The sequence below is a fragment of the Camelus bactrianus genome, chromosome 11 (genome assembly GCF_048773025.1).
Source record: "Camelus bactrianus isolate YW-2024 breed Bactrian camel chromosome 11, ASM4877302v1, whole genome shotgun sequence".
Classification (NCBI taxonomy): domain Eukaryota; kingdom Metazoa; phylum Chordata; class Mammalia; order Artiodactyla; family Camelidae; genus Camelus; species Camelus bactrianus.
The window spans coordinates 29,063,384-29,086,848 of NC_133549.1; the positions used below are offsets into that span (position 1 = coordinate 29,063,384).

The 23,465-nt window shown below is 51.5% G+C and overlaps 1 protein-coding gene across 1 annotated transcript in view; it reads left to right on the forward strand.

Annotated features, from left to right (window-relative positions):
- HSPA12A (heat shock protein family A (Hsp70) member 12A) overlaps nucleotides 1–23,465 on the forward strand; it is a 67,906-nt gene that overhangs the window by 38,441 nt on the left and 6,000 nt on the right. Inside the window, exons 4-10 of the mRNA XM_074373550.1 lie at nucleotides 900–1,086; nucleotides 3,188–3,292; nucleotides 7,756–7,872; nucleotides 15,348–15,519; nucleotides 19,138–19,224; nucleotides 19,808–19,912; nucleotides 20,653–20,911. Coding sequence (XP_074229651.1) covers nucleotides 900–1,086; nucleotides 3,188–3,292; nucleotides 7,756–7,872; nucleotides 15,348–15,519; nucleotides 19,138–19,224; nucleotides 19,808–19,912; nucleotides 20,653–20,911 — 1,032 coding nt within the window. The remainder of the gene's footprint in view (nucleotides 1–899; nucleotides 1,087–3,187; nucleotides 3,293–7,755; nucleotides 7,873–15,347; nucleotides 15,520–19,137; nucleotides 19,225–19,807; nucleotides 19,913–20,652; nucleotides 20,912–23,465) is intronic.

Below are 23,465 nucleotides of genomic sequence, written 5' to 3' on the forward strand. Positions count from 1 at the left end.
CTTCCTTTGCCTCCCTCCCTTTGGTCCAGTTTGCTCTGGTCAGCAGCAGTTCTGATTCTGTCCTGCCCCTGCTCTGTAGCCTTCAGTGGCTCCCCATTACTCACAGATTAAATCTGTAATTCCTCAGGGTTCCCTTCAGCCTGGTTCCAGCCACCTTCCCAATCTCCTTCTTGCCCTTCTGATGTGCACAATCACTCTTCTCATGATGGTACATGCTCTTTCTCTAACCTACATGATCACTTAGCATTCCCCATACATGACCCATGCTGGCCCACCTCTGAGCAGCCTGCAGTGTCCTTCCCTCCTTCAAGATCCAGCTGTCTTTCACTCCTGTAAGTCTCTCCTGAGCCCCGCATCCTTCCCCCGGCCCCACCTCTGGCACCTCTGGGACATTTCCCCGGGCCCCTCATTCCCACCTGGTAAGGCAGGTATTTATGTGTTTGTTTATACCCTGCTTGTTTCAGAGAGGATGCAGGCCAGCTAGACATCTGCTACTGAGTGCTCGCAAATTAAAAAACCAAAACCCAAACCAACCAAACCAACAAACGAAAAACCTTATCTACTCTGTTGTGAGTTACTTGAAGGCAGAGGCATAAATGTTTCACCTCTGTGTCGCCAGCGCCTCACACACAGTAGATGCTCAGTAAATGCTGGGTGAAAGGATGAAGCAGACTTTGTTACTGAGCAAGAACCTGGCACTTGTCCCTTCCATTTTTCTTATTAACTGAAGTTGTGTCTCTAGTCACCACTCAACCAGCTGAAGCAGAGTGTGCCTATAGCGGCCACCGTGGGCACCCGCGTCTAAAACAGTCATGCACATAGTAGGTGCTCAAATCAGTGCTTCCTGCTCTGGGGTTATGCCAGAAGGGCCCATAACCTCTGCCTTTCCTTGGTGGCAGGCGATGGGAAGGAGGCGACCCTGGGGTGTCCAACCAGAAGACCCCGACCACCATCTTGCTGACTCCCGAGAGGAAGTTCCACAGTTTCGGGTATGCTGCCAGGGACTTTTACCACGACCTGGATCCCAGCGAGGCCAAGCAGTGGCTGTACCTGGAGAAGTTCAAGATGAAGCTGCATACCACTGGGGTAAGCCAGCCTCACCCTGGCTCCACGTCCCCAGGTTTGAGAGCCGAGGTTTCTCCAGCTCTGGTGGGGGTGGGGCTGGGGCCCCTCAGGTTCTTCCCAAGCAGAAATTAACGTCCATTTACCTTGATTTTAGAAACAATCTGCAGCACACAACACACGGCACCTTCTGATGTACACATGAGCAAGAGGATGTTCAGAACATTTAGCAACTTGTTTGCCTTGGAAACTGACCAGTCAGAGTGAACACTGGCTGGATGGAGCGCAGACAAAGGGGCTGGGGGATCCCTGCTGCACCAGGACATCCCCTTTCAGTTTCTGGATTGTTGGGAGACCAAGGAATCCTGAAGGAAGGACTTGGGGGCCTAGGGCCCATCTGGGGGACCCAGGGGCAGTGGCTACTAACTGACCATCAGGAAATAATAACTGGCTCATCAGCCCTCGGTGCAGGGAAGGAAGTAGCTCAGGAAATCAAGTGCCCAATAATTGGAGGCCCAACTCCCCAAGCAGTTCTGCTCCCAACCTGCCAGTGTTCGGTCAGATGGCCAAGTCAGTTAGGCCCTTCCTCCAAGCGTCATGGAAATGTTGGACCATAGGTTAGAATTTTTTCAATTTAAGCATTTTATCCCTTAAATTTTCTGTAACTTTCAGTACTTAGAGATGCAGGATGGTGACAGTGTTCAAGACCACAGACCCTGAGGCCGGACGGCCTGTGTTTAAATCCCACCTCTGCCACCTCCGAGATACTTAATCCAAGTCACTTAGCCTCTGCATGCCTTGCTTTACCTTATCTGTGAAATGGAGGCACTGAGAGTGCTTTCCTCTTGGGGAGGTTGGAAGGATTAAAGGAATCAAAATACACAAAGCTCTTAGAACCAAGCCCGTACTTAGTAAATTAAAGTCAATTGCTGGCTCCCATTCCTGTTGCTTTCATATGTCTGCTGTTAAGTGTTTGCAGATGACAAAATAAATGTTGCTGGGAAACTCCACAGCCAGCACCCTGCCTTTCAAGGCTTTGTGCTTACCTGTGTGGTTGTCTCTCTGAAGCAGACCGACTTCTGCTCGAAATGCACCCTTCCGGTTTCACCTGATGGGATTCGATGCCGAATGGTCTCTTGCAGGTGGAAACACAGGAATTTTTTCGATTTGAATTTTTTCAATTCCAAGCCCATGGCCTCCTGGTGCCTGGCGGGGGTGTCTTTGCTTAACCCCAGGTGTGGGAGGAGTGAGCTGGTGTGGATGGGTCAGGATGCCGGGTGGTTTGATGGCCCCTTCACACTCCAAAGGCAAAGACTAATTACCCAGCCTGGATCAATCCAGAGGCCCCACTGAGTTTTTTTCACTGGTGTTAATGAGCCTGCTGGTTCCAGGAAACTTGGGGGCTTCCTCCTGATGTTTGCTTGCACTCTCTGCCCATCCCCACCCTCTGGGGACTAGTCTCATCATTTTTTAATGATCTCAGTCCATCCGGCATCTCACGGAGCATCTTCTGCCCAAGGACCACACTCGGTAGCTGCTGTAGCTTCTGGCAGAGGAAGGAAGGCAGTGATGCTGGGCTCCCAGCGGATTAGACAGCACAAGGCTTAAAATAGGAGCTCTTCTATTTTTGTGACTTGGTTGGCAGCTCACTGGGTAATGAAAGCCTCGTGTCTGTTTAGCATCATGCGCATGAGCGAGTTGGCATGATTATTTAGACCTCCATTAGTGGGGCTCCCGGGGTGACCATGTATGTCCGTCGTGTGTGGAAACAGTATGTAAATTGCATCAGGAGTGGCGCCTGCTGCCTTTTCCTTCTTCCTGGGGCTCTGTCGCTGCCCTAAAACCCCTGCTCCCAGAGGATTCAGGAGAGAGAGGAAAAGAGGGAGGGAAAGAAGGAAGGAGCAGTGGAGGTAGGGAAGAGGGGAACAGACAGGATCTCCCATGTGGTAAGGGGACAAAGCTGCCAGTTCTCTTCCAGGGGACACACCATCCTGATCTGCCCCTTGAACACCAGGAAACACAAACATGGCTCACTGGGTTCCCTAAGGCTCCAAGTGGCAGTGCTTAAAGCCAGAAGGCATGCATCTCCTTCTCTTCTTAGTATTTCACTCCTGTCCCCCTCCAGGACCTCACCATGGATACAGACCTGACGGCAGCAAATGGCAAGAAAGTCAAAGCCCTCGAAATCTTTGCTTTCGCCTTGCAGTACTTTAAGGAGCAGGCACTGAAGGTAGGTGCATGCCCGTGCCTGTGCTGGGGGCCACCTGCCAGCCACGGGAGCAGGGACAGCCTCGAGGGAGAGAGTGTGGGCTTTGTATTCGGAAGGCAGGCTGCAAACCTCCTGCACTGCTGGTGGGAAGGGGGAACGTGCAGCCACCGTGGAGGACAGCCTGGTGGTTCCTCCAAAGGTTAAACACAGAGGTCTAAAAAACGTCACCACACGCGTCCCAGTTCCATTGCCAGGGATGTACCAAGAGAAATGAAAACATATTCACACAAGCACTTGTGCATGAATGTTTATAGCAGCACTATTCATAATAACCAAAAAGCAGAAACAACCCAAATGTCCATCAGTGCACGAATGGGTAACTAAATGGAATCCACCCAGACAATGGAGTATTATTCAGCTGTAAAAAGGAATGAAGTCCTGATTCATGCTACGGCCTGGATGAACCTTGAAAACGTCATGCTGAATGAAAGAAGCCAGGCACAAAAGGCCACACACTATATGATTCCATTTGTATGAAATATTCAGAATAGGCAAATCCATAGCGCTAGAAAGTAAATTAGTGGTTGCCATAGACTGGGGGAGTGAGAGTGAGGAGTGACTGCCAAGGGGTATGGGTTTCTTTTGGGGGGTGATGAAATTAGATCGTGGTGATGGTTGCACAACCTTGTGAATATACAAAAACCCACTGAACTGTATGCACACTTTAAAAGGGTGAATTTTATGGGAAGGGGATTATGTCTCAGTAAAAAAAACAAAAAGAAAGGCAGGAGACACACGTAGCAGCTGTGTGATCCTGGGTGCAGTGCTCCGTCTCTTCAACACCCTCGTTCCCAACGTGAAGATGGGGCGGGTAATGGTACCTCATGGGTCGTTTAATATGAAATGAAACATTAGACATGACATGCCTCCCTCGGGGTTCATCTCCAAATAAACACTTGGTAAATGATTGCTGTGGTCCACCCCTCCTCCGTGCCCCCCACCCCAGACCCCATGGAAGAAGCTGCTTGGTGAGTGAGCCCCCGGGTCATCCTTGCAAAGGTTTGTGCACTGATGGCTCAGAATGCAGATCATGGCTAATTTCCAAGTGAAAAACAGCAGTCCACTCAGGGTCCCCGCCCAGGGGCGTGGTGAGGAGTGGGTGTGAACTGGGTGATTAAGGAGCCTGATGCCCTCCATCTGAAAAGAATTGGGAACTTCAGAAGCATTTGGTATTACATGATCACTAGAAGACATTTAGTGAATTCTAGAAATAGAATTGAGTAGAATTGTAGACCTAGGGCCCGAGGGAGACAAAGAAGTGAGAACGTAACACTGCTTTCATACACTCAAGTACCTTTTGGTGTGAGTACATTTTTTATGTGCCAGATCCTTCACAAGCTCTGGCGGTGTAGAAACCCACATGGCACAGGGAGCATGCAGACAGTGGGTCGGTGAGGGGGTGCCGGTGGGTGTTGGGTGACGTTGGGTGAAGGCAGATTGTGCCCAAGGGCAGCAGCAGGGAATTCTCCCCGGAGGAGAGGGACTGGGGGCCCCTGAGAGGCAGCAGCTGGAAGGGCGGATGTTTTTTGCTGGTGGAATGGCCCAGAAACAGCTCAGGGGAAAGAAAACAGAGCAAACAGCTGGAGGAAGCAGGCAGTTTGGAGCAGGCGAAGGGGCAAGGCTGCAGACAGAGCAGGCCCAGGGAGCTGGGGATGAGACTGTGCAGAGCTGCAAGTGCCAGGCGAGAGCACTTCCCGGGTAACGGGGTGCCGTCAAAGGATATCTTGTGGGGGAATGCCTGGCCACGGGGATGGTGTTGGGGGAGGTGGGGAGTGGGACCACAGGGGTCCTGAAGGCCTGCAGGGGGAGGAAAGTCATATGTCATCAGCTCACTCAGATCCTGGAGCAGGTCTGTCTGAGGGCTGAGGGTGAGGCCGCGGCTAGCACTGAACTGCGGGGTCATTTGGGGAACATGAAAACCCAGAGGATAAAGGGGATGGGCTGGAGGGAAGGAGTGGTTCCCGGGGAAAAAAAAATCCTTCCATGAAAGGGGGAGGGGAGAGGACGCTAAGGAAGGAAGTGGGAGGGAGGCAGGGGCTGGGTTGCTTTCAGGAAGAAGCTGGTGACCAGCCAAGGGCAGGAGCAGCCAGGCTGGGGAACCACTGTGGGTCCAGGAGGCAGCAAAGCTGAGAGGGGGCGCAGGCAGGGGGACCTGAGAGAGTGCTCCCAGAGGGATGGGCTCGGTGCCTGGAGGCCCAGGCGGCTAGTCTGAAAAAGACGAAGGCGCAAAGGGAGGCAGGGTCCCCCGGACTAAGAGGAGGAGGCTTGGGGGCTCAGGGAAAATGCAGGACTTGAGATCAAGTCCATGACCTTGGAGTGTGTTTCGAGTTGGCCAAGAGGAAAGGCGTGAACAGTCCGCCTCTAAGGGGAGGCAGGAGGTGGAGGGGGCAGCGGTCAGGCAGTGGCGTGGGTGGGTGGGTGGGTGACTGTGGGCCTGTCAGCTCAGCCAGAGGCTTCAGGAACCTTCTCCCAGCAGGGAATACATTGTGAAAAGATTCCATGAAGCAAAGCTGTGTGAGGAGATGTGTAGGAACTGGGCCCTTCACAACAGGGCTGACTGGTGTTCGAGGGCCAGGTGGGTTCAGAGGAGGGGATGGTTGTGCGCTGGATCAGAATGAGCTCGAGGAGCAATGCCTGCTGAAGTAGAACATCTCAGCCATCACGTGCCTGGAGCGGTGTCATTGCTCACGGGGGAAAGTCAGTGAAAGTGCCTGGCGGGAGACGATCGGTCCACGCCAGGTTCCTTCCCTTCCAAGCTGCTCTCCACCCGCTGGCGAACAAACAGCTCATCCAGACAACTTCCCACACAGCCAGGGAAGCCTGTCACTCATCTTTGAGCTGCTTCCTGTTTCAAGAGTTTAAAATAACCTGATGGTAACCGACGCCCTGCTTAGAATCCCTCCCAACCTATTTTATTACACGCTCTCTTGCTTTTCAAACCCAATGCAGACCTGCCAGGAAATAAAACATGATTTAAAAAAAAATAATAAACACAAGCAAAAAATGGCTGTTTCACGTCGGCCTAAAGCAGAGATGTTTTTTAAAAACATGTTTATTTTTTAAAAAGTTCAGTGGATGTGCTGAACATTACTGAACCGCACACTTAAAAATGGCTCAGATGGTGAACTTTGTTATGCGTATTTTATCACAATTGAAAATGAAACTTTTTTAAAAGGCCAAAAAGAAAAAGGGTTTACTGATCAAAGAGGAAGTTAGTTCAGTGAGACGGTGGGTCAGTCCCAGGATAGCTAAGTGAAACAGTAGAGAAATGAGATACCCATCAGGAAAAAAAAAATCCTCAGTCTTCTGAAGCATGTCCCCAGAGCTGACTTTGATACAGAAACACATCAGTGTGCTTTTAGGTTTGATCTTCTATTTGTCTGGTGAATGTGGCCCCGGGAGGGGAGGGGAAGGAAGGAAGGTCTTCTCTGGGCTGGAGGTTCCCCTTGTATTCTCACTGAATCTTGCCAGTAACGCTGTGGGTTCGTGCTATTCTTCCCATTTTACCGGTGGGAACACTGAGTCTGAGAGCTATTCTAGAGACATATTTTGTCTCCGTGGGCCTGGTCGATGCTTCCACCCACCTTGTTATCCACACGGGTCCCACTGGTGTGGTTTTACCTGAACTGAAAGTTAAGGGCAGCGTGGTTCTTGCTTAGGTCGTGTTGTTCATATCCTCCCCATCGTGCCAGGAGAAGTCCCCGGATGTGCTGGGCTTGGGGCAAGGTGGATGACAGGGATGACAGACAGGGACAACCCTGATCACAAATGCCACCGGTTGTTGAGCACTGCTGCAGGCCAGGCACTGTTCAGATATGAGATCACGTCTTACAGTTTAGTTGAGACTTTGGCCTTTAGAGTCAAGACAGACCTGGGTCTGGGTCCAGAGTCTGGCTCTGCCAGTTCCTAGCTAGGCAGTCATCACAAAGCCTTATCTTGCCATCTGTAGAAAAGGGGCAGTTCTAATCTCTTCCTAACAGGATTCTCAGATGGGTGAATGGAGATGAGGTGTGGAAAGGGCTTCACAAGGTGGACCCAGAGTGAGCTCTCAGTAAATGCAGCTCTCAGAAAATTATCAGTCCTCCCAACAGCCGAATGAACAAGGTATTATTATCCTCATTGCACAGACTAAAAAACTGAGGCCTGAGAGGTTGCCGCTTGCCCTAAGTCACGTGACTAAGCAGTGGCTAAAGGCCTCAGATCTGCCCGCCTCCCACCTGCAGTCATGTTCAGTGAGTGAAAGCAGCTGGGAGCTCCCTGTTTGCTGAATATTCAGAACAGACTTGCTCCCTGATGCTGGCAAGTTCAGGAGGCTGAGGAATAGATGCTCCAAGAGTCCATGGCCAGGTAGCCTGGAGTTTCAGGGGAAGCCCCAGGAGGACCAGCTCTGTCCACTTGAGCTGCTGCATTTTCTGTGGCTTTAGGAGCTGAGTGACCAGGCGGGTTCGGAGTTCGAGAATTCCGACGTCAGATGGGTCATCACCGTGCCTGCCATCTGGAAACAGCCTGCCAAACAGTTCATGAGACAAGCTGCCTACCAGGTGAGTGCAGGGCTGGGGGCGGGCGGGGGGCCAAGATGCGCATGGCGGTGACTGTCACCCCACTCCGATGTCCCCCAGCGTTCACAGGCCTCCTTGGGAGGCAGCGAGGGGGCTCCCACAGGCAGGGCGACAGGGAGTCTCCCCATTCCTCAGCTTCCTCCTTGGGGAGGACAAGGGTCAGACTGACAAGAGGAGGGGCTGGGCTCCACTTTCCACCTGGCTTTATTCATCTCCAGGTCTGGTTGCCATTACTGTAGGTTCCTTGGAGCTAAGATTTCAAACTGGGGTTCAGAGACATTTCTTTATGGGGGAATGGAAATGACACCCTCAAGGAAAAGGCGTGGCAAACAACATTTGAATAAGAAAGAAACAAAGACAAGGCCAACGGCCATGAAGCCATGAAGCGGGCCAATCGGGCTGGTCTGGAGGCTGAAAGCTGCCCTTATGCAGCTGGGAAATAAAGGATGATGTCCTCCGCATGATCCACCTTATGAGCAGCACAGGAGCACGACACGTATGGTGGCCCCAGAGAGGGTAGAGGCTGCCTGTGTGGTGGCAGGCATCCACAGCCGGATGAGGACAGTGACACAGCTGAGGAGCGTGCCGGTCAACATGGCGCTGTGGACACATCATTGGCGCCACCAACTCTCGTGGCCTCCAACCCTCGCACTGTTTGCAGACAGCTTGTGCCACAACGGGGCTTCCATGAGGGTCTGACTTTATGACGAGAAGGGCTGGATGTACTGACCTGCTGTTCTGATCCCCAGGATGGAGCTGGCTCCTGTGGTGCTTAGTTCACTGCGTTAATAAATGTAAGCCCACCCTGGGGCCTGGGTCAGCTCTGTCCTGAGAATAAGGTTTCAGAGCCTCCAACCTGAGCTGGGCTGGGGAAAGTCACTGTGGTCACAGATGCCCCCTTGTCCCCCACCACACCTCTCAGGAGGCAGCCACCTTTCCCAGGGGACATATCTCTGATGTCGAGCCATGGCCACACGTATGAGCCTTTCCTTGAAAACACCCACTGAATCAACCCTGAGCACCGCACATGGTCAAATGGCCACGGGCACCTTGTCTTTATGGATTGTGCTTGATGCTTGCAGCTTTACTCCGGAAGGCAGGTAGAATTCAGGGAAGGGCAGTGTCGCCTTCCCGATTCTCACCGGTCCCTTTCTTCCCTCCCCTGGCCCAGACTGTCTCCTCCACTCTCCCCTTCCTCTGGTCAGCGTGAGAATCTGGCTCAGTCTATGTTATTTGCCAAAAATAGACCTATTTTTATAGAGATGAAGGAAGAGGGTGGAAGTTCCAGAAAGAGGCAACTTCTTAAAAAAGTTAGAGTCACAAATGCAGTTTCACTGTCCACAGAAGCCCTGGACATCACGGAGCTATTCCATGGCGTCAGCCTGCAGGCAGTGTCCAGAGGCAGGGTGCTGGGACGCGGCTGTCGGCTAAGACCCGGCCCAGCGCCCCGAGTTTCCCCAGGAAGGACACTCAGGATTCACGGTTTTGACTTCCATTTTCCAGCCCCCAGGAAGACTTCAGCAATAAACATGTGACCCGGAAAAGGGGCAGTTCTTGTTTTCAGCCTGAAAAAGAAAGGGATGCAGTGACTGGTAGATTTCTCAGGGCTTTGGGGGAAGTGTGGGAAGAGGCCCCTTACACTGGGGGCCAAGGAGGAAACCAGGCTGAGGAGGGTGTGGTGTCCTCAGGGTGGAGGAGGATATGCTTCCCCAGAGACACACGGCAGATGTGCAACTTAAGTTTTGGCTCTTTGTCATTCTGATTTGGTAAGTATGTTCAGCTTACGTTCATTGGATGGATTTGAAGATGGCAGGGACTATTCATTCATTCATTCATTCATTCTTTGTTTGCTCATTTGTGTTTTTTTGTTTTTTTAATGGAGGTACTGGGGACTGAACCCAGGACTTTGTGCATGCTAAGCATGTGCTCTACCATTGAGCTATACCCGCCCACCTTGTTGATTTTTTCATTAAACAAACCTCCTGTGCTGGGGCCTCCTGTGCTCAGGTTGTGGGAGCTGCTCGGGTCATACCTTGTGTGAGCAGGACAGGGCCCTGCTCTTAAGTTGCTCACAGACAAATGGTTCATTGAAGCCATTTGTACTTCTGGGCAGGGGCAGATGGTGTGTTAGGGGCACTGGCTCTTCAGCCTGTCTTCTGGAAGAGTCCTCCTGACAAAATGGAAATGGAATGTGCTACTCTGTGGCCCAAATCAGCATCTCTCCAGCTCTCCCTCCTCACCTCCCATTTATTCTACAGAGTAAGAAAGACACATACCTTTGATGGTTAATATTATGTGTCAGCTTGACCAGTTATTTGGTCAGATATCATTCTGAGTGTTGCTGTGAGGGTGTTTTGGGATGAAATTAACATTTAAGTCAATTGATTGAATAAAGCATATTGCTCTCCCTAAGGGTGGGTCTCATCCAATCAGTTGAAGGCCTGACTAGAACAAAAGCTGACCCTCCCTAGATAGAATAAGAGAATTTGGCCCACCCACTTGCCTTCAAACTCGGACATCATTTTTCCCCTGCCTTTGGCCTCCAGCTGAAACAGCAGCTCCTCCTGGGTCTCCAGCTTGCCAACTGCAGGTCTTGGGACTTGTCAGTCTCCATAATCCTGTGAGCCAGTTCCTTATAATAAATCTCCTTCTATGTATGCATACATCCTACTGGTTCTGTTTCTCTAATGCTGACAAATACAGAACCTGAGCAAAAAACACGGTTCTCAGCCCAGTCAGCTTCTGAGAGCTGAGGGCCCACCAGCCCTCCCACCTCGAGTGCTGCTCATTGGCCTGGCTTCAGGCAGATGTGCTGGAAGGATGAGGCAGGATGGTTCTCCTTCAGGGTGACCGGGAGACTGGCCAGTCTACCCTGCTGGCATGTGGCGAATAAAGCCCCTCCTTCCAGGCTTATGGGAGGTTCCTGAGCCCAAGGTCATGGCCCAGTCACGTGGGGGCTGAACTCCATCCTCCCACCTGCCTGGTGGAGGTGGAAGAGGCCTGGATGCAGAGCCAGGAGATGAGGATCTGGGCAGCATCTCCTATGGGAGAAGCAGGCCTGCAGTGGGTGGGCCTGGGGCCTCCACTTGGAGGTCTGTGAGTCACGGCCAGGGAGGGCTGCCCAGCACTTGATCCGGGGACTGTTCCATCTGTGAAACTCCCCAAACTCCTCTGTGTCAAGTGTGTGTTGAGAAAGTGGGTTAAATCTCTATCTTTTGTAATCCACGGCCTCAGGTCAGCCTTAGAGCCTTTAAGAGCATTCAGTGAAAAGATGGCGGCAGGAAGAACAGCGATGCCTCTTCTGAGGCCCTGAGAGAAGACCCAGGGTGAGGACACAGTCCCGCTGAGCCCTGAGGGCACCACGGACAGGAGGTAGTCCAGTGCGTCTCTAAGGCAGTTTGCCCAAACTGTGTGCCTCTAGTAGGTTCCAGAGACCTGTTAGATAAATGATGTTCCCCTACTTCGATGATCTCATCTAACTTGGCGCTGCAGCCTGCGTTTGCTTCCTGTTCTGAACAAACTGCAGTGAAAAATAATCACATCAAGGAAAAAACCCATCCCCGTGACGCTCAGAACTGGTGCAGCTGCAGCTCTTTGCAGCTCGACGCCGGGCCAGCCGAGCACTCGACAGGTCTGGCCACTTTTCTCAGCTGTGGACACGGCCCCTGGCGGGTTTTCCTGGCTGACTGCAGGGCCAAGGGGCAGAGCAGCCGCAGCCGGGGTACCGCCCACCTCTTGGCCTCCATGGAGTGCAGTTTTCTCACCCACTCAGTCCTCCCAAGTGGAGCTTGTGACCCGGAAGCAGAGCTCTAAAAACGCCTGTGATGGAACTCTCTGCTGCCCCACATTTGAGGGGGAGTCAAATAGGGTGGCATACTCTTGGTTCAGACGCTTTCTGTTTATAGAACCCCCAGGTCGTGTCTGAAATGCTCTCGTGAGAAGGGCCAGATAATTGCAGAATAAAGGCTGGCTGGAGGGACGGTGGATTCGTTCCTTCAGCAGCCACCTTCTGAGCACCCACTGGGTGCTCTCGGGTACGAATACCTGGCTGCTGCCCTTAGCAAACATGCAGGAGAAGCAGACAGACCTACATCCATCCTTAGTGGAGGCAGAGTGTGCTGTGTGCTGGGTCGGGGCCCCAGCGGAGGAGAAGCTCACTCAGAACAGCAGCCTTGAGGTATCAGCTCCAGAGGCAGAATTACCCAAAGCAGAGTGATCTCCCGCTGCCATCGACTCTAGCCTGATCCCAGGCAGAGACCCCCAGGTCTCCCGCCAGCTGCCAGGCCAGAGGGCTTCTGCTGAGAGTGATGGCAAGTGTTTTTACGCAGAAGCAAAGCTTACACTTTGGGGTACCGGATCCTTCTGTCCGGAGACAGAGACATCTGCGTCTCAGAGAGCCTGGCGGAGCCTTGTGCTTTTCTTCTTGGAGTTCTCAAGCAGCTCTGGGAACTGGCCTGGGGAGATGCAATCTGCTTGGAGACAGCTGTCTCCTCTTGCCTCTCCCTCAGCTCTCCCCTGTGGCTTCCATGAGAGTTTGCTGGTGGGGACACAGCTCCTTACTCTTGCTGGGGAGCCCGCTGGGGCCTGGTTAAAGCAAAGGTGTGTGGTTGCTTTGTCCTGGCCTCCCAGGCACTGCCCGGCCCCCCACTGACCTCACCTTTCCCCTCCCCACTGGTTCGGGGTCCTCTTCACCTCCGCACTCAGGTACCATCCTCTATGGAAATGGGTCAAAGCTTTTACTGTGGAGCCAGGGCCAGCCCAGCTGGACAGGGACAGATGAAAGGCCCCCCGAGGGGTGCAGCCTGTGCTGTTGGGGCAGATTCAGGTGAGCCTGCTTGTCTTTTATGCCCCCAGCATCCTCGTGGGGGTGGTCTCAGTCACACACCAGGCACCCTCCGGTGCCCTCAAACTGTACCAAAGTGAGTGAAGACTCAAGGCTCCTCACTCGTCTGGACTAGATGTGATTTTCCGTGTAGACATTTCACATCTAAGTTGGAGATCCTGCTCAGAATTTCAGGGAGGGCCTGGCAGGGAATAGGGCGTGTATTTTCTGCTCTTCTTCGTCCCCTCCTGTCTCCGCCCCTGGGCCCAGGGGTGGCTCTTTCCGGCCACGTGGGAGCCGCCCGGCTGGCTGACATCCCGGGGGGGACGAGATGACAGGAATGTGCCTTTTGAGTGGGTAGCCCTTGCCGTTCCTCCTTCACAGCGAGTCCTGGACGCCCCTCTGTGCTCTGCCTCCCCACCCCTCCTCCAAGTTCATTCTCCATCCTGAGCTTTGGAGGAGAGGCTTATACGTACAGGGCCCGCTGCTTCTTCACAGCCTGCCTTTCCTCCCTCCTCAGCCCACGTTGTGGGAGCTTCTATTCTAGGAGGGCCTTGGCTTTACGTACAAACCCAGGAGGACGGAAGAAGCAATCCACGGGGGCTGTCCTGCAGGGCGTGCTCCTCCTGGCGGTTACTCTGGGTTTCTCCTTCTGGGATCCTGGGGATAAAGGCTCAGAGGTTTCAAGGTGACTGATGGCACTTCATGTGTGTGATCCCTGTCCTCTTCCATCGGGCACTGTAACCATCAGCTATCTCTGTGCTGAGGATGTCTCATGGGACCCTGCAAGGAAATGAGGCTCGGGGAAGGGACATCTTGAATCCCTTAGACGGGGAAATCTTGTCACGCATCTGCATCAGTAACCTATTGGCCCATGCAAGTTAAGGGCAGACCTGGCCTCTTCGATCCAGGGCTCAAGGCAGGAAGTAGGCGGGTTCCCAGTGGAGGGTGTAGGCACGTGCACAGTTCCATCTGGTTTTGTAAAGGTCAGTCTTCCAGAAAGGGTTCTGCTGCTTGTGAGGCCTCTGGTTTTGGCAAAGGGGAGACTTCTAGTCACCTGCCAGCTGATGTTAACTCATTAAGACACAATTAAGAGGTTCCTCTGGGGTAAGGTTATTAGGGAGAACTAATGACTGCAGTGTGGGAGGTACCCGTCCAGAGTGCATGCGAAGAGACTGTATCTTTAAACTAGTTGAGGAGGGAGAATTCAAGGCACCCAGGAGTTTTGTCAGAGTATGGACGCCTGGGTCCAACCTCCCCGCCACCGCCCGGAACTGGAGTTACTAAGAGCAGGGGAGCTGGGACCCAATTAAAGAGCTGGTCTGCAAGGCTCAAGACCTGGGCCTGGGCTGGCTCTGCCACCTCTGTTGCCCTTGACTCTTGCCCCGGTTTGAGCAGTGGAAGTCCAATGTGCCAGGAATCCCAGGACAGTTGGTCACTCTACCTCTCTGAGCCTTGGTTTCTTTCTGCATAAAGTGAAGGAGTTGGATGGGAAGACATTTCTAATATTCTAACCTGAACTGCCCTCCTCTTCTTGCCCAGTAATTGACCCTCCTAAGCCCCTTCAGCCCACGACTCCAGGAGGCTTGTCCCCACTGGGCCGTTACACACGAGTGACATTCGGTGGACCTCTGTCTCTGTTGATGAGATGAGTCCACTAAACCTCTTGGGGCCTGGGGAGAACTGGGGGCCTTCTCCAAAGTGGGTGCTGCCTGAGGGCGCATCCTGGGCTCCCTAGGAAACCGCAGCAAAGACAGCAAAAACAACGGTGACGGGAGCAAAGCAAGTTTACATTCTCCATCCGTGCCGGCAACCGAGGAAAGCCGTGAGCTCGGGCAGCTTCAACAAGCAACCAAGACCTCGTGCTCCAGGTCAAGGCCATGAGAGGCCAAGCCAGGCTGTTTCTCTGCGCGCCCTCAGAAGGGTGGTCCCGGGCCTCCTGGCTGGCCCTGCGTAAGGCCTGGAGGGGCTGTGACTGGAACAAGCCAGACATCACGGAGCTGAAGCCTTTCTGCTGTTAAATGAATATAGGCTTTGAGTGAGATAACTTCCAGTGGCCTTTCTACCCACTCCAGGCAATGAGGACTACATGGGGTTCTGGGGGGCTTCCTCCTGGAGCCCTCCTGCAGCTCTGGAGAGAACACAGCCGACTCCTGTACAGCAGAATCAGACGCTTGCATAGCTGAGGTCCAGCCACGGCCCTTGCCTCCTAGGCCACCCAAGACTGGGGTTTGCTATGACTCAGTCAGACCATTTAGTTCTCTGGAACCAGAAACAGACCATCAGCCTCCCATCCTGTGCTGGTTTTCAAAGTTTTGGGTCCTTTGCCTCTTTGTGCTTCTCAGTTCTGGGCCAAGCAGGCCCCAAATGCAAGAGACCCTGAGGCTCGCAGAGCCTGGCATTTCCCAAGGGTGCTTGTCTGTTTCTTGGCCCACTCTCTGATGTTTGGGTACCTGGCTTGGGGCCCGGTACCCGATCACCCCAAGTTTAGGTGCTGCAGAGACCTGTGGAGGGAATTTGCCAAACAAGCAGAGTGTGAAAGTCCCTTCCTTGGGGGTATCAGCCTAAGGTGTGGCGTCCTAGGAGTTGTCCCAGCCGAGGAGCCTGCGACCCAGCCTTGCCTTCTGTCTTCCAGGCAGGCCTGGCCTCCCCGGAGAACTCGGAGCAGCTCATCATTGCCCTGGAGCCCGAGGCGGCCTCCATCTACTGCCGGAAGCTGCGGCTGCACCAGATGATTGAGCTGAGCAGCAAGGCGGCCGTCAATGGGTACAGCTCCAGTGACACAGTAGGAGCTGGGTTTGCACAGGGTACCTCCTGCTCTCTCTCTCCCCCTCCCTGCTGTCCCCTCCTGCCCCCTGCATGTTTCTCCGCCGCTGAGTTTTTGAAGGCACTTAATGCTGTCGTGAGAAATCAAGATGCTTCTGCAGGAGGCTGGTATAAGCACCTCTGTGCTCAGCACCCCCTACCTGGCCCCTCCAGGGACCCCCGTAGTCTCAGCAGTGGTTCCCCTACTTTATTACCCACCCAAGTGCCTTAGGGGAGAGCATTTCCCTCCAAGAGCCTGAGGGTGGCCTGGGAGTGGTTCTTGGCCTTGCATTTTACTAGGCTTTTAATCTTTCCTGTCTATTAACTGATACTTAATCTAATTCCACTTGCTTGTTATTAATTCCTCCATTAAGGCTGTTGATTTATTGCTGACTCACTCATTGGGGTCCTTCGTGTGTGATGAGCTCATTATGTGTCTTAACTAGAAACCTGGCGAGAGCTGAAGCTACAGATGGAAAGGGCTGACTTTTCCCAAAGGGTGGATGCTTGTTTAGCTGTGGGTGGGAACAGGGCCTGGGGAAATCCAGGATGGGGATTTTAAGGGACTTTTTCTTTTTAATGTTTACCTGTATGCAAGTTGGTCACAATCTTGGTCCCCAGCGCTGTTTCCCCTGGTATGCGGGGCTCTGTAGGTCTGCCCAGGGCCATGGAGTCGGGGGGACACCCTAGGTCAGTCAAAGCTACATGAGCGAGCATGGGAGCTGATGGGAGCTGTGGGGGTGGTTCTGTGCACCCCGGCTCTGAGCTCTGTGCCCAGGTGGGGGCCTTGAGGGCAGAAACCCCCCATCACCCAGCGCCTCTCCATCCTGCCCTGGAAGGCCCAGGCCCAGGAAGAGAAGGATGACAGTAGTGAGGACTGTCACTTGTTGGTCCCAAGTCTTCCTTGGTCTGCACCCTGAAGCCTGTCTCTACGCTACCCGGGGCACTGGGGCCCAGGCTCACCCTTCACAGGCACACATTCCTGCCCAGCCAGGCCTCTCTTCTTCCTCTTTATAGGGTGACTGTGCCCCAGCGGCCACTGGTCTGCATTTTCAACCCAAGATGGAGGTGGCCGTGAATCTCAGCCATGAGAGTGGCAAAAAGTTCACTTGTCACCAGACTGCTGCCTTGGCCTGCCAGGGCTGTGAGTTAGCGCCCTCGATCTGAGTCACCCGGAAGGAACGGGACAGGCTTTCTTCTGAGTTGGAGGGCTTGATCTGCCTTTGTCTCACAAGGCTCGGCCTCACCCCAGCACAGCCAGGCTAGCCTCGCTGCTAACTAAATCAGATGCAGTCACGTTTTAAATACTCAGGATGGATCTCAGTTATTTAAATTTCTTTCTTCATTGTTTTAATTGGAAAAAAGAGAAGTGACTGAGGGCTCTGTATTTCATATGCTGATTCTCTGTTGTTCACAAACATCAACCCACGTCAGAATTAGCTAACTCTAGGTGGCTCTCCTGAACGCTTCTGAAGTAGGACGTTCCCGCGTGAGGGGGAATCTGCTTTGAATGCTTACCTTCCCCAAGAGCTCAGTTTTCAGGTTCCTCTCCTTTCACATATCCCAGCTACTGCCACACTGCCCAGCGTCTGCGTCCTGTGCTTTGTGGAATTCGCTGTTTCATGTGCTCGGAGGGGTGTCTTTGGTTTTTGAAATCCCCAAATTGTTGGCCACGACCCCTCAGAGGGGGCGGCAAGGCAGGGGTTCTGTCTCAGCCTCACTTTACAGTGAGAACCTCTCTCCCAGGATGGGGTGCTATGTGGGGAGGCCTGGCAGAGCACTTAGTCAGGGGTACCCAGGATGGCACTAATGCCCTGAGACCCCAGGCTGTCCTCTGCCCCCGGATACTCTTCCCAGATGGACGCCAGTGGCACCGGGAGGAGACCGGAGCTCACTCCACCCCCAGCACTGCGGGGTTTGCTGTCGGTTTTACTTCACTCCAAAAGGATTTAATGGGATTAGCAAAGGACACATTTTTCATAATCTTGGGCTTAATTTGACTGAAAAATGGGATAATTTTTTGAGAGCTCAGAACATGTTTTATTAGCCTAACTTGGCCATGTTTTATGAATGCCATTTCGTTAGCCATCCAGATTGTTTCAGAAAGCCACTGCCCACTACGAGGCGTGCAATGTAAGTACATCTGGAGCTGGTGTTGGGAGCAGGAGAGAGGCCTTCAGTTTGGGACTCCCTCCCAGGCACGCAGGAATTCTTTAATCAGGGGCTGACCTCCGCTCTGTAAACCAGAGACCCAGGAGCTGAAGGCTGGCCCCATGTTTGCCATCCCACTTTCCTGAGAAGATGTTTTGCAAACACTGTGCTCCTTGCTGAAGAGGCCGGAGGGTCAAGGGTCCTTAATGGATAACCAGATGGATTTGTAGGACAGTTGAGTCAGCAGCACCCACCCGGGGACTAAAAATTGGTGGAGGGCAAGCAGAGAGCGGATAGAGGGGGAGGAGAGTGTGGACAAAGCCTTTGTCTGTAAAACCTGGACGGCTCTAATCGTTCATTGTAGTGGTCATTTCTTGGGTTCCCGGTCGCATACTTGGTGCTTTGTCTTCATTATCACCTACCGTGTGCCTGGTGTCACACTGGGTGCTGAGGATGAATCAGAGGACTGGTCCGTGCTCTGCCTGTGAGAAACGAAGACCAAGTATTATTGCCCCCATTTTATGGATGAGGAAACTGAGGCTCAGAGGGGTTAAGTGACTTGCCCAAATTCCCACTGCGGCTGTGCTCAGCTGCTTCCCAGATCCTCTCTCACAGCACCTTTCCCATCTCTAAACTTTCGTATTCTGCTTTTTCAGACCTCACTCTAAATTGTTAAATCTCAAAGGCAGAGTGGGGCGGGGGTCTGAGGGTTAATTTAAGGCGGCAAGTCAGTCGTGGGAACTGCAAGGCTTTTAACCTCCCTGACCTGGTTTCCTCATCGGAACATAGGACGATGATTTGTGCCCTACCGGCCTCACTGGGCTGTCAGGAGGACTGCAGGAGATGAAATACCCAAGCGAGACGCCAAAGCCGCTACTAAGTACCCCGAACCACAGCCAGACTGACCCGGGGTGTGCAGGAAAACCTGGCGCCGGGCTCTGCCAGGTTCGGGTGCGCCACCTTGTGGCTGAAGAGCATATTGGCTTCAACAGGGTCTGGAAATGGCTCCGGGCCCGTTTGTCCAGCATCCTGATTAGGAAAACATACCCTACATTCCTTTTATCGGACGAAGTTCCTTGATGTGAAGTTATTTAACCAAGCACACTGCAGGCTGCTTGGCAGACAGCTTCCTTCCTGGGGCAGCAAAGCCAGGGAATTGACCGATTTTATTCCCGTTCCCCTGAAAGTGTCACTGAAGGAAGAGATCTCATCAGGGTGAGCTTTCAGCAGGGCACCGTCCGAAGCTGCCAGGAAGATGAATAGATGAAGGCTGGTGGAAATAGCTACTTGCTCTGGAAGATCTGGCTTTGTCATTCCCTGTGTTGTATTTACGTAATCATTTTGACCAAGTATCACCAAATGTTGTCTTCCTAAACCCCCCCTGCTCTCTTACCTCCACCGACGGCAGGGGGCTGCCCGCTCTTTCATGCTTTCTCATCCGGTGTTATTTTCTCTCTTTTGGTCACTAGCTAAGGAACACATACGACGTAATCGGCAAAGTCGGACCTTTTTGGTGGAGAATGTCATAGGAGAAATCTGGTCCGAGCTGGAGGAAGGTAACGTTCTTGAATGTCCTTTGCCCCTGCTGAATTGTGTGTGTGTGTGTGTGTGTGTGTGTGCGCACACGCGCGTGCTGCTGGCAAAAATGCATTCCTTTTGTTCCTTTTGCACTTTTGGAAAATGTTCCAAATCAGTTGGTTTTCAGACCACTCACCGGGGAGAGCTCTTTTCAGAGCTGTAATTTTGCATGTTCTAAAACCATGTAGGCTCTTCAGAAGGAAAATAGGAACTGGAATACACCAGTTCCAGAATAATTCTTGTTTTAAACAGCAGGTCATTTGATGGTGCTATTAACTTGGCATTAACTTGTCTATGTGTACGTGCCAGGTATGCAGCAGCATGAATGCTTTAGACTTAAAAGACTCACTCATCTGGATTTTTCATCACGGTGCTAACCGTCACTTCTGGGCAGACGTTGTCTCATTTTCTTCTGTTGTGAATAACTCCCTAATTAGCAAAACCGTTGTACTAATAAGTGTCGATGGTGCTTAGCTGGGTACACCTAGTCATCACTCGCGAGCTTGTTCCAGGATGTGGTGGACAAGAGGTCTGTGTAAAGGATGGCTGTTTTTGTACCAGGTGACAAGTATGTGGTGGTGGACAGTGGCGGTGGCACCGTAGACCTGACAGTCCATCAGATACGGTTACCCGAGGGACACCTTAAAGAACTGTACAAAGCAACAGGTGAGCCTGAGCGAATGAGAAAAATGGCTGTTTTTCTCATACCTGAACTGTCTTTCTCATTTCAGCTTTCCCTCAGCATTTCCTTCTTTCAGTGCCCTTAGCACATGTGACTCTAGGCAGTAGAGGATTGCATGTGTGAAACCTGAGAGCAAAATGCGGTTAAATATTCTTTAAAACACATCCACCCTAACTTTGGGCTTGGGCATAAAGTGAGCCTGTTTCAGATCCTGGTCAAAGGAGTTTGGTTCTGAAAGTCCTGCAAGGATCTGATTGTCACCTGATTGTCACCTGTGATTTAGCGCTGTGGCTAAGCTTTCTAGGGAGGTCCCAGGACACCTGGTCTTAGATCAAGATCACCAAACGGAAGAACAGGCTCTTCCTCTTGGTGGGGGTGGGGACTGAGTGAGGTCCACTGGTTTTCCAGACCCTGTGGTTGGAAGTGTTCGGTGGGAATACCACGGTGCTCCCAGTTAGCTGAATGCATTGATTTTATTTAAAATGTAATTGATCTCACATTGTTGATGAGTGATTTCTGTAGGAAAAAGCTTCTCCATGTGGAATGAGAAGAACCTAAGGGTTTTAAAGTGTAAGTGAGAACACAGAGCTGAGATCTGTCTGCTGGCTGAGGGGGTCCAAGTTCGTGCTGCTTTGAGCAGAACCCAGCGTGGGCTTTCTCCGACTTTGGGTTCCGTTTCTGACCGTTTTTAACATAGTGGTCTCCCATTTTGTTCTGAACTCAGGTGGACCCTATGGATCCTTAGGAGTAGATTATGAATTTGAAAAGCTTCTGTGTAAAATATTCGGAGAGGATTTTATCGAGCAGTTCAAAATCAAGCGTCCTGCGGCCTGGGTTGACTTAATGATTGCATTTGAGTCTCGCAAAAGGGCGGCGGCCCCAGACCGAACTAACCCGCTGAACATCACCCTGCCCTTCTCCTTCATTGACTACTACAAGAAATTCCGGGGGCACAGCGTGGAGCACGCCTTGAGGAAGAGCAAGTGAGCTGGGGTCAAGTTGGGCTCAGGACATTCTAGGGGGTAGATCGCGTTGATAGGAGGGAAGAAGGGGGTGTGGACTTTGAGCCCCAAGTCTATACACTGGCTGTGTGACCTTGGGCAAGTGACTCGACTTCTCTGTTTCTCAGTTTTTTTCATCTGGAAAATGGGGATGATAATTCCATTTACCCCAAAGGGTTGTGAGGATGAAATCAGTTCATATATGCTTCACACAATGCCTGGGTCCTGGAAAGTATTATCTGTGTGTTAGTTATGTTTATGCACTAAAAAATATAAGCTTTATGAAAGCAAGGAAGTTTGTCTGTTTTGGCCCCTGTTTTATACTCAGTGTCTCCAGCAGACCTGGTGCACGTATAGTAGTGTACTCAGTAAACAGTTGTTAAATGAATCCCCTGGGAGTCTGGGTGTCCTGCACTTGGCTCAGGGCAAGTGTTTGTAGCTCAGCCTGTTGCAAAATGAACATATTTACAAGATGTTTTAAAGCTGTATTTTAAAAATAATAGACAAAAAGCAAGGGTTTCTAAAAATCTTTTTATAGTGGAACATTTCTATTATCTAGCTTCCAGAATTGTCAGTTCCTGGCCAGTCTAAATCCTCACCCACCTCCCCCAATTATTTTAAAGCAAATCTCAGATTATCACCTAACTCATAAATATGTCAGTATATATCTCTAAAGGAGATACATTTAAATTCATAACCACAATACTATTATCACTTAAAATGAGTAATTCTTTAATATTATTAAACATCCAGTTAACATTAAAATTTTTCCAGTTGTTGCCTAAATCTTTTTTTCAGTTTGCATTAACATCCAAATGATAGCTGAACAGAGCAGTTATCTGATGAGCCTTTTAACTCCTGCTTAACATGTAGGTTCACCCTCCTGGTTTTTCCTGGCAGTCTATTAGAAGACAAAGCTGACTGTTTGTCTCAGAGTTTCCTTCAGCCCAGGTTTGGCTCACTGCATGCCCACACTAACGTGTTCTTCTGTCCCCTGGTATTTTGTACAAATTGGCAGACTGAGCTAGAGATTTAATCCAATTCAGGCTTGAGTCTTTGGCAAATCTACTTCATGGGTGGTAGTATTTCCTATTGCATCCCACAGGGGGCGCAATATTTGCTTGTTTTTTTTCTTTTGTGACGTTAATTGATCACTGCTTAGGTCCATTATTTCAAGGGAGTGGCCTGAGGTTATCTCCTCAGTCGATCACTCCTCCTTCATTTATTAGCTAGACTACTTCCGTAGAGAGAATCTTATCTCTGTATCTCCTTAACAGTTTGGTTGCCCTGAAACACACTTCACATAGGAAAGACAGGACAAATGCTTGGTTCCTTCCTTCCATTAATATCGTGTTTAAAAAAAGTTGATTTCCTAGCCTCCTCCAAAGTAACAAATGATTTTTTTTCTCTTGTGGGAGCACAAGGGGAGTATTATTAAGAATTAAATATATTTGATGTATTTTAAACCACAGCAGTTAGAGCCTTACTAATGCTCAGATTGTACCATCCTGGCCAGCAGGAGACTCTTCAGGTCGACATTTGTGGTCTTTAACAGTCTTTGCCTCCTGGTATATGAAGATGCTTCTGGCTCCTCTTGAATGTTCCCTACCCCAGACCTGCAGTCGGCCATTTCTCGGAAGCCGCATTTAGTGGGAAACCAAGTAGATTTGATTCCATGTCTTCTTATCTTGGAGCAGGGTCCTAGCTGAACTCCCCCTCGGCTGATGCTCTCTCTGCCCCGTTGGTCCCCCACAGAGGCACGTGCTCTGAATTGAATCCCATGTCTTGCCTGCACAGTTTGGGGGCTGCCAGCTCTCCTACTGGGGACACTGGCTGCAGCCAGCCATTAGGTCACCCTACTCCACACCACAGAAAGAAGTCATGGTCTGAGAGACCTGGCAGCATCTAGACTGTGATGCTAGGAGGCAGCTGGTGTGTGCTTTGCTTCAGGGACAGACATGCCCTTTGCTTGGCCCCTTGGAACGTTAGAACAGGCAGGGTACACACTGTAATACACTCCTTTAGCCCCAGAAAGTTTCCAAAGTGTTTTCACAGACCTGGTGTTTAACTTGATCTTCACAACAACCCCTGGGAGGGAGGTAAGGTAAGTGTTATTTTTCTTCTTAATTTCCAGATGAGAAGACCAGGGCTCAGAGAAAATGTAGGCCAACTTGCCCTAAGTCCCACGGCTACTAAGTGGTAGGGGCCAGTTTGGAGCCCAGCATTGCTGACTCCCTGCCCAGGGCTCATTCTGCTCCTCACCACTGCTTTGGACATGCTGCCCCCTTGATGGGGACAGTGAGGGGCGTCTGGTAGGAATAGGCCTGTCACTGTCATGGGCCAGGTGCCTGCGGAGCTGAAGGAGATGAACCTCGGCTCTGGGTTTGTAGCCTCATGTTCAGTGCAGCAGACACGTTATATGAACCTTTCACATACGGGAAGCCAATGGTTGTTGGGTTCAGAATGTGTTCATCTATGGGAGAGACATTCTTTTATCTCCCTGTCTTTTGCACTAGACTTTGGCTTCGACTGTCCC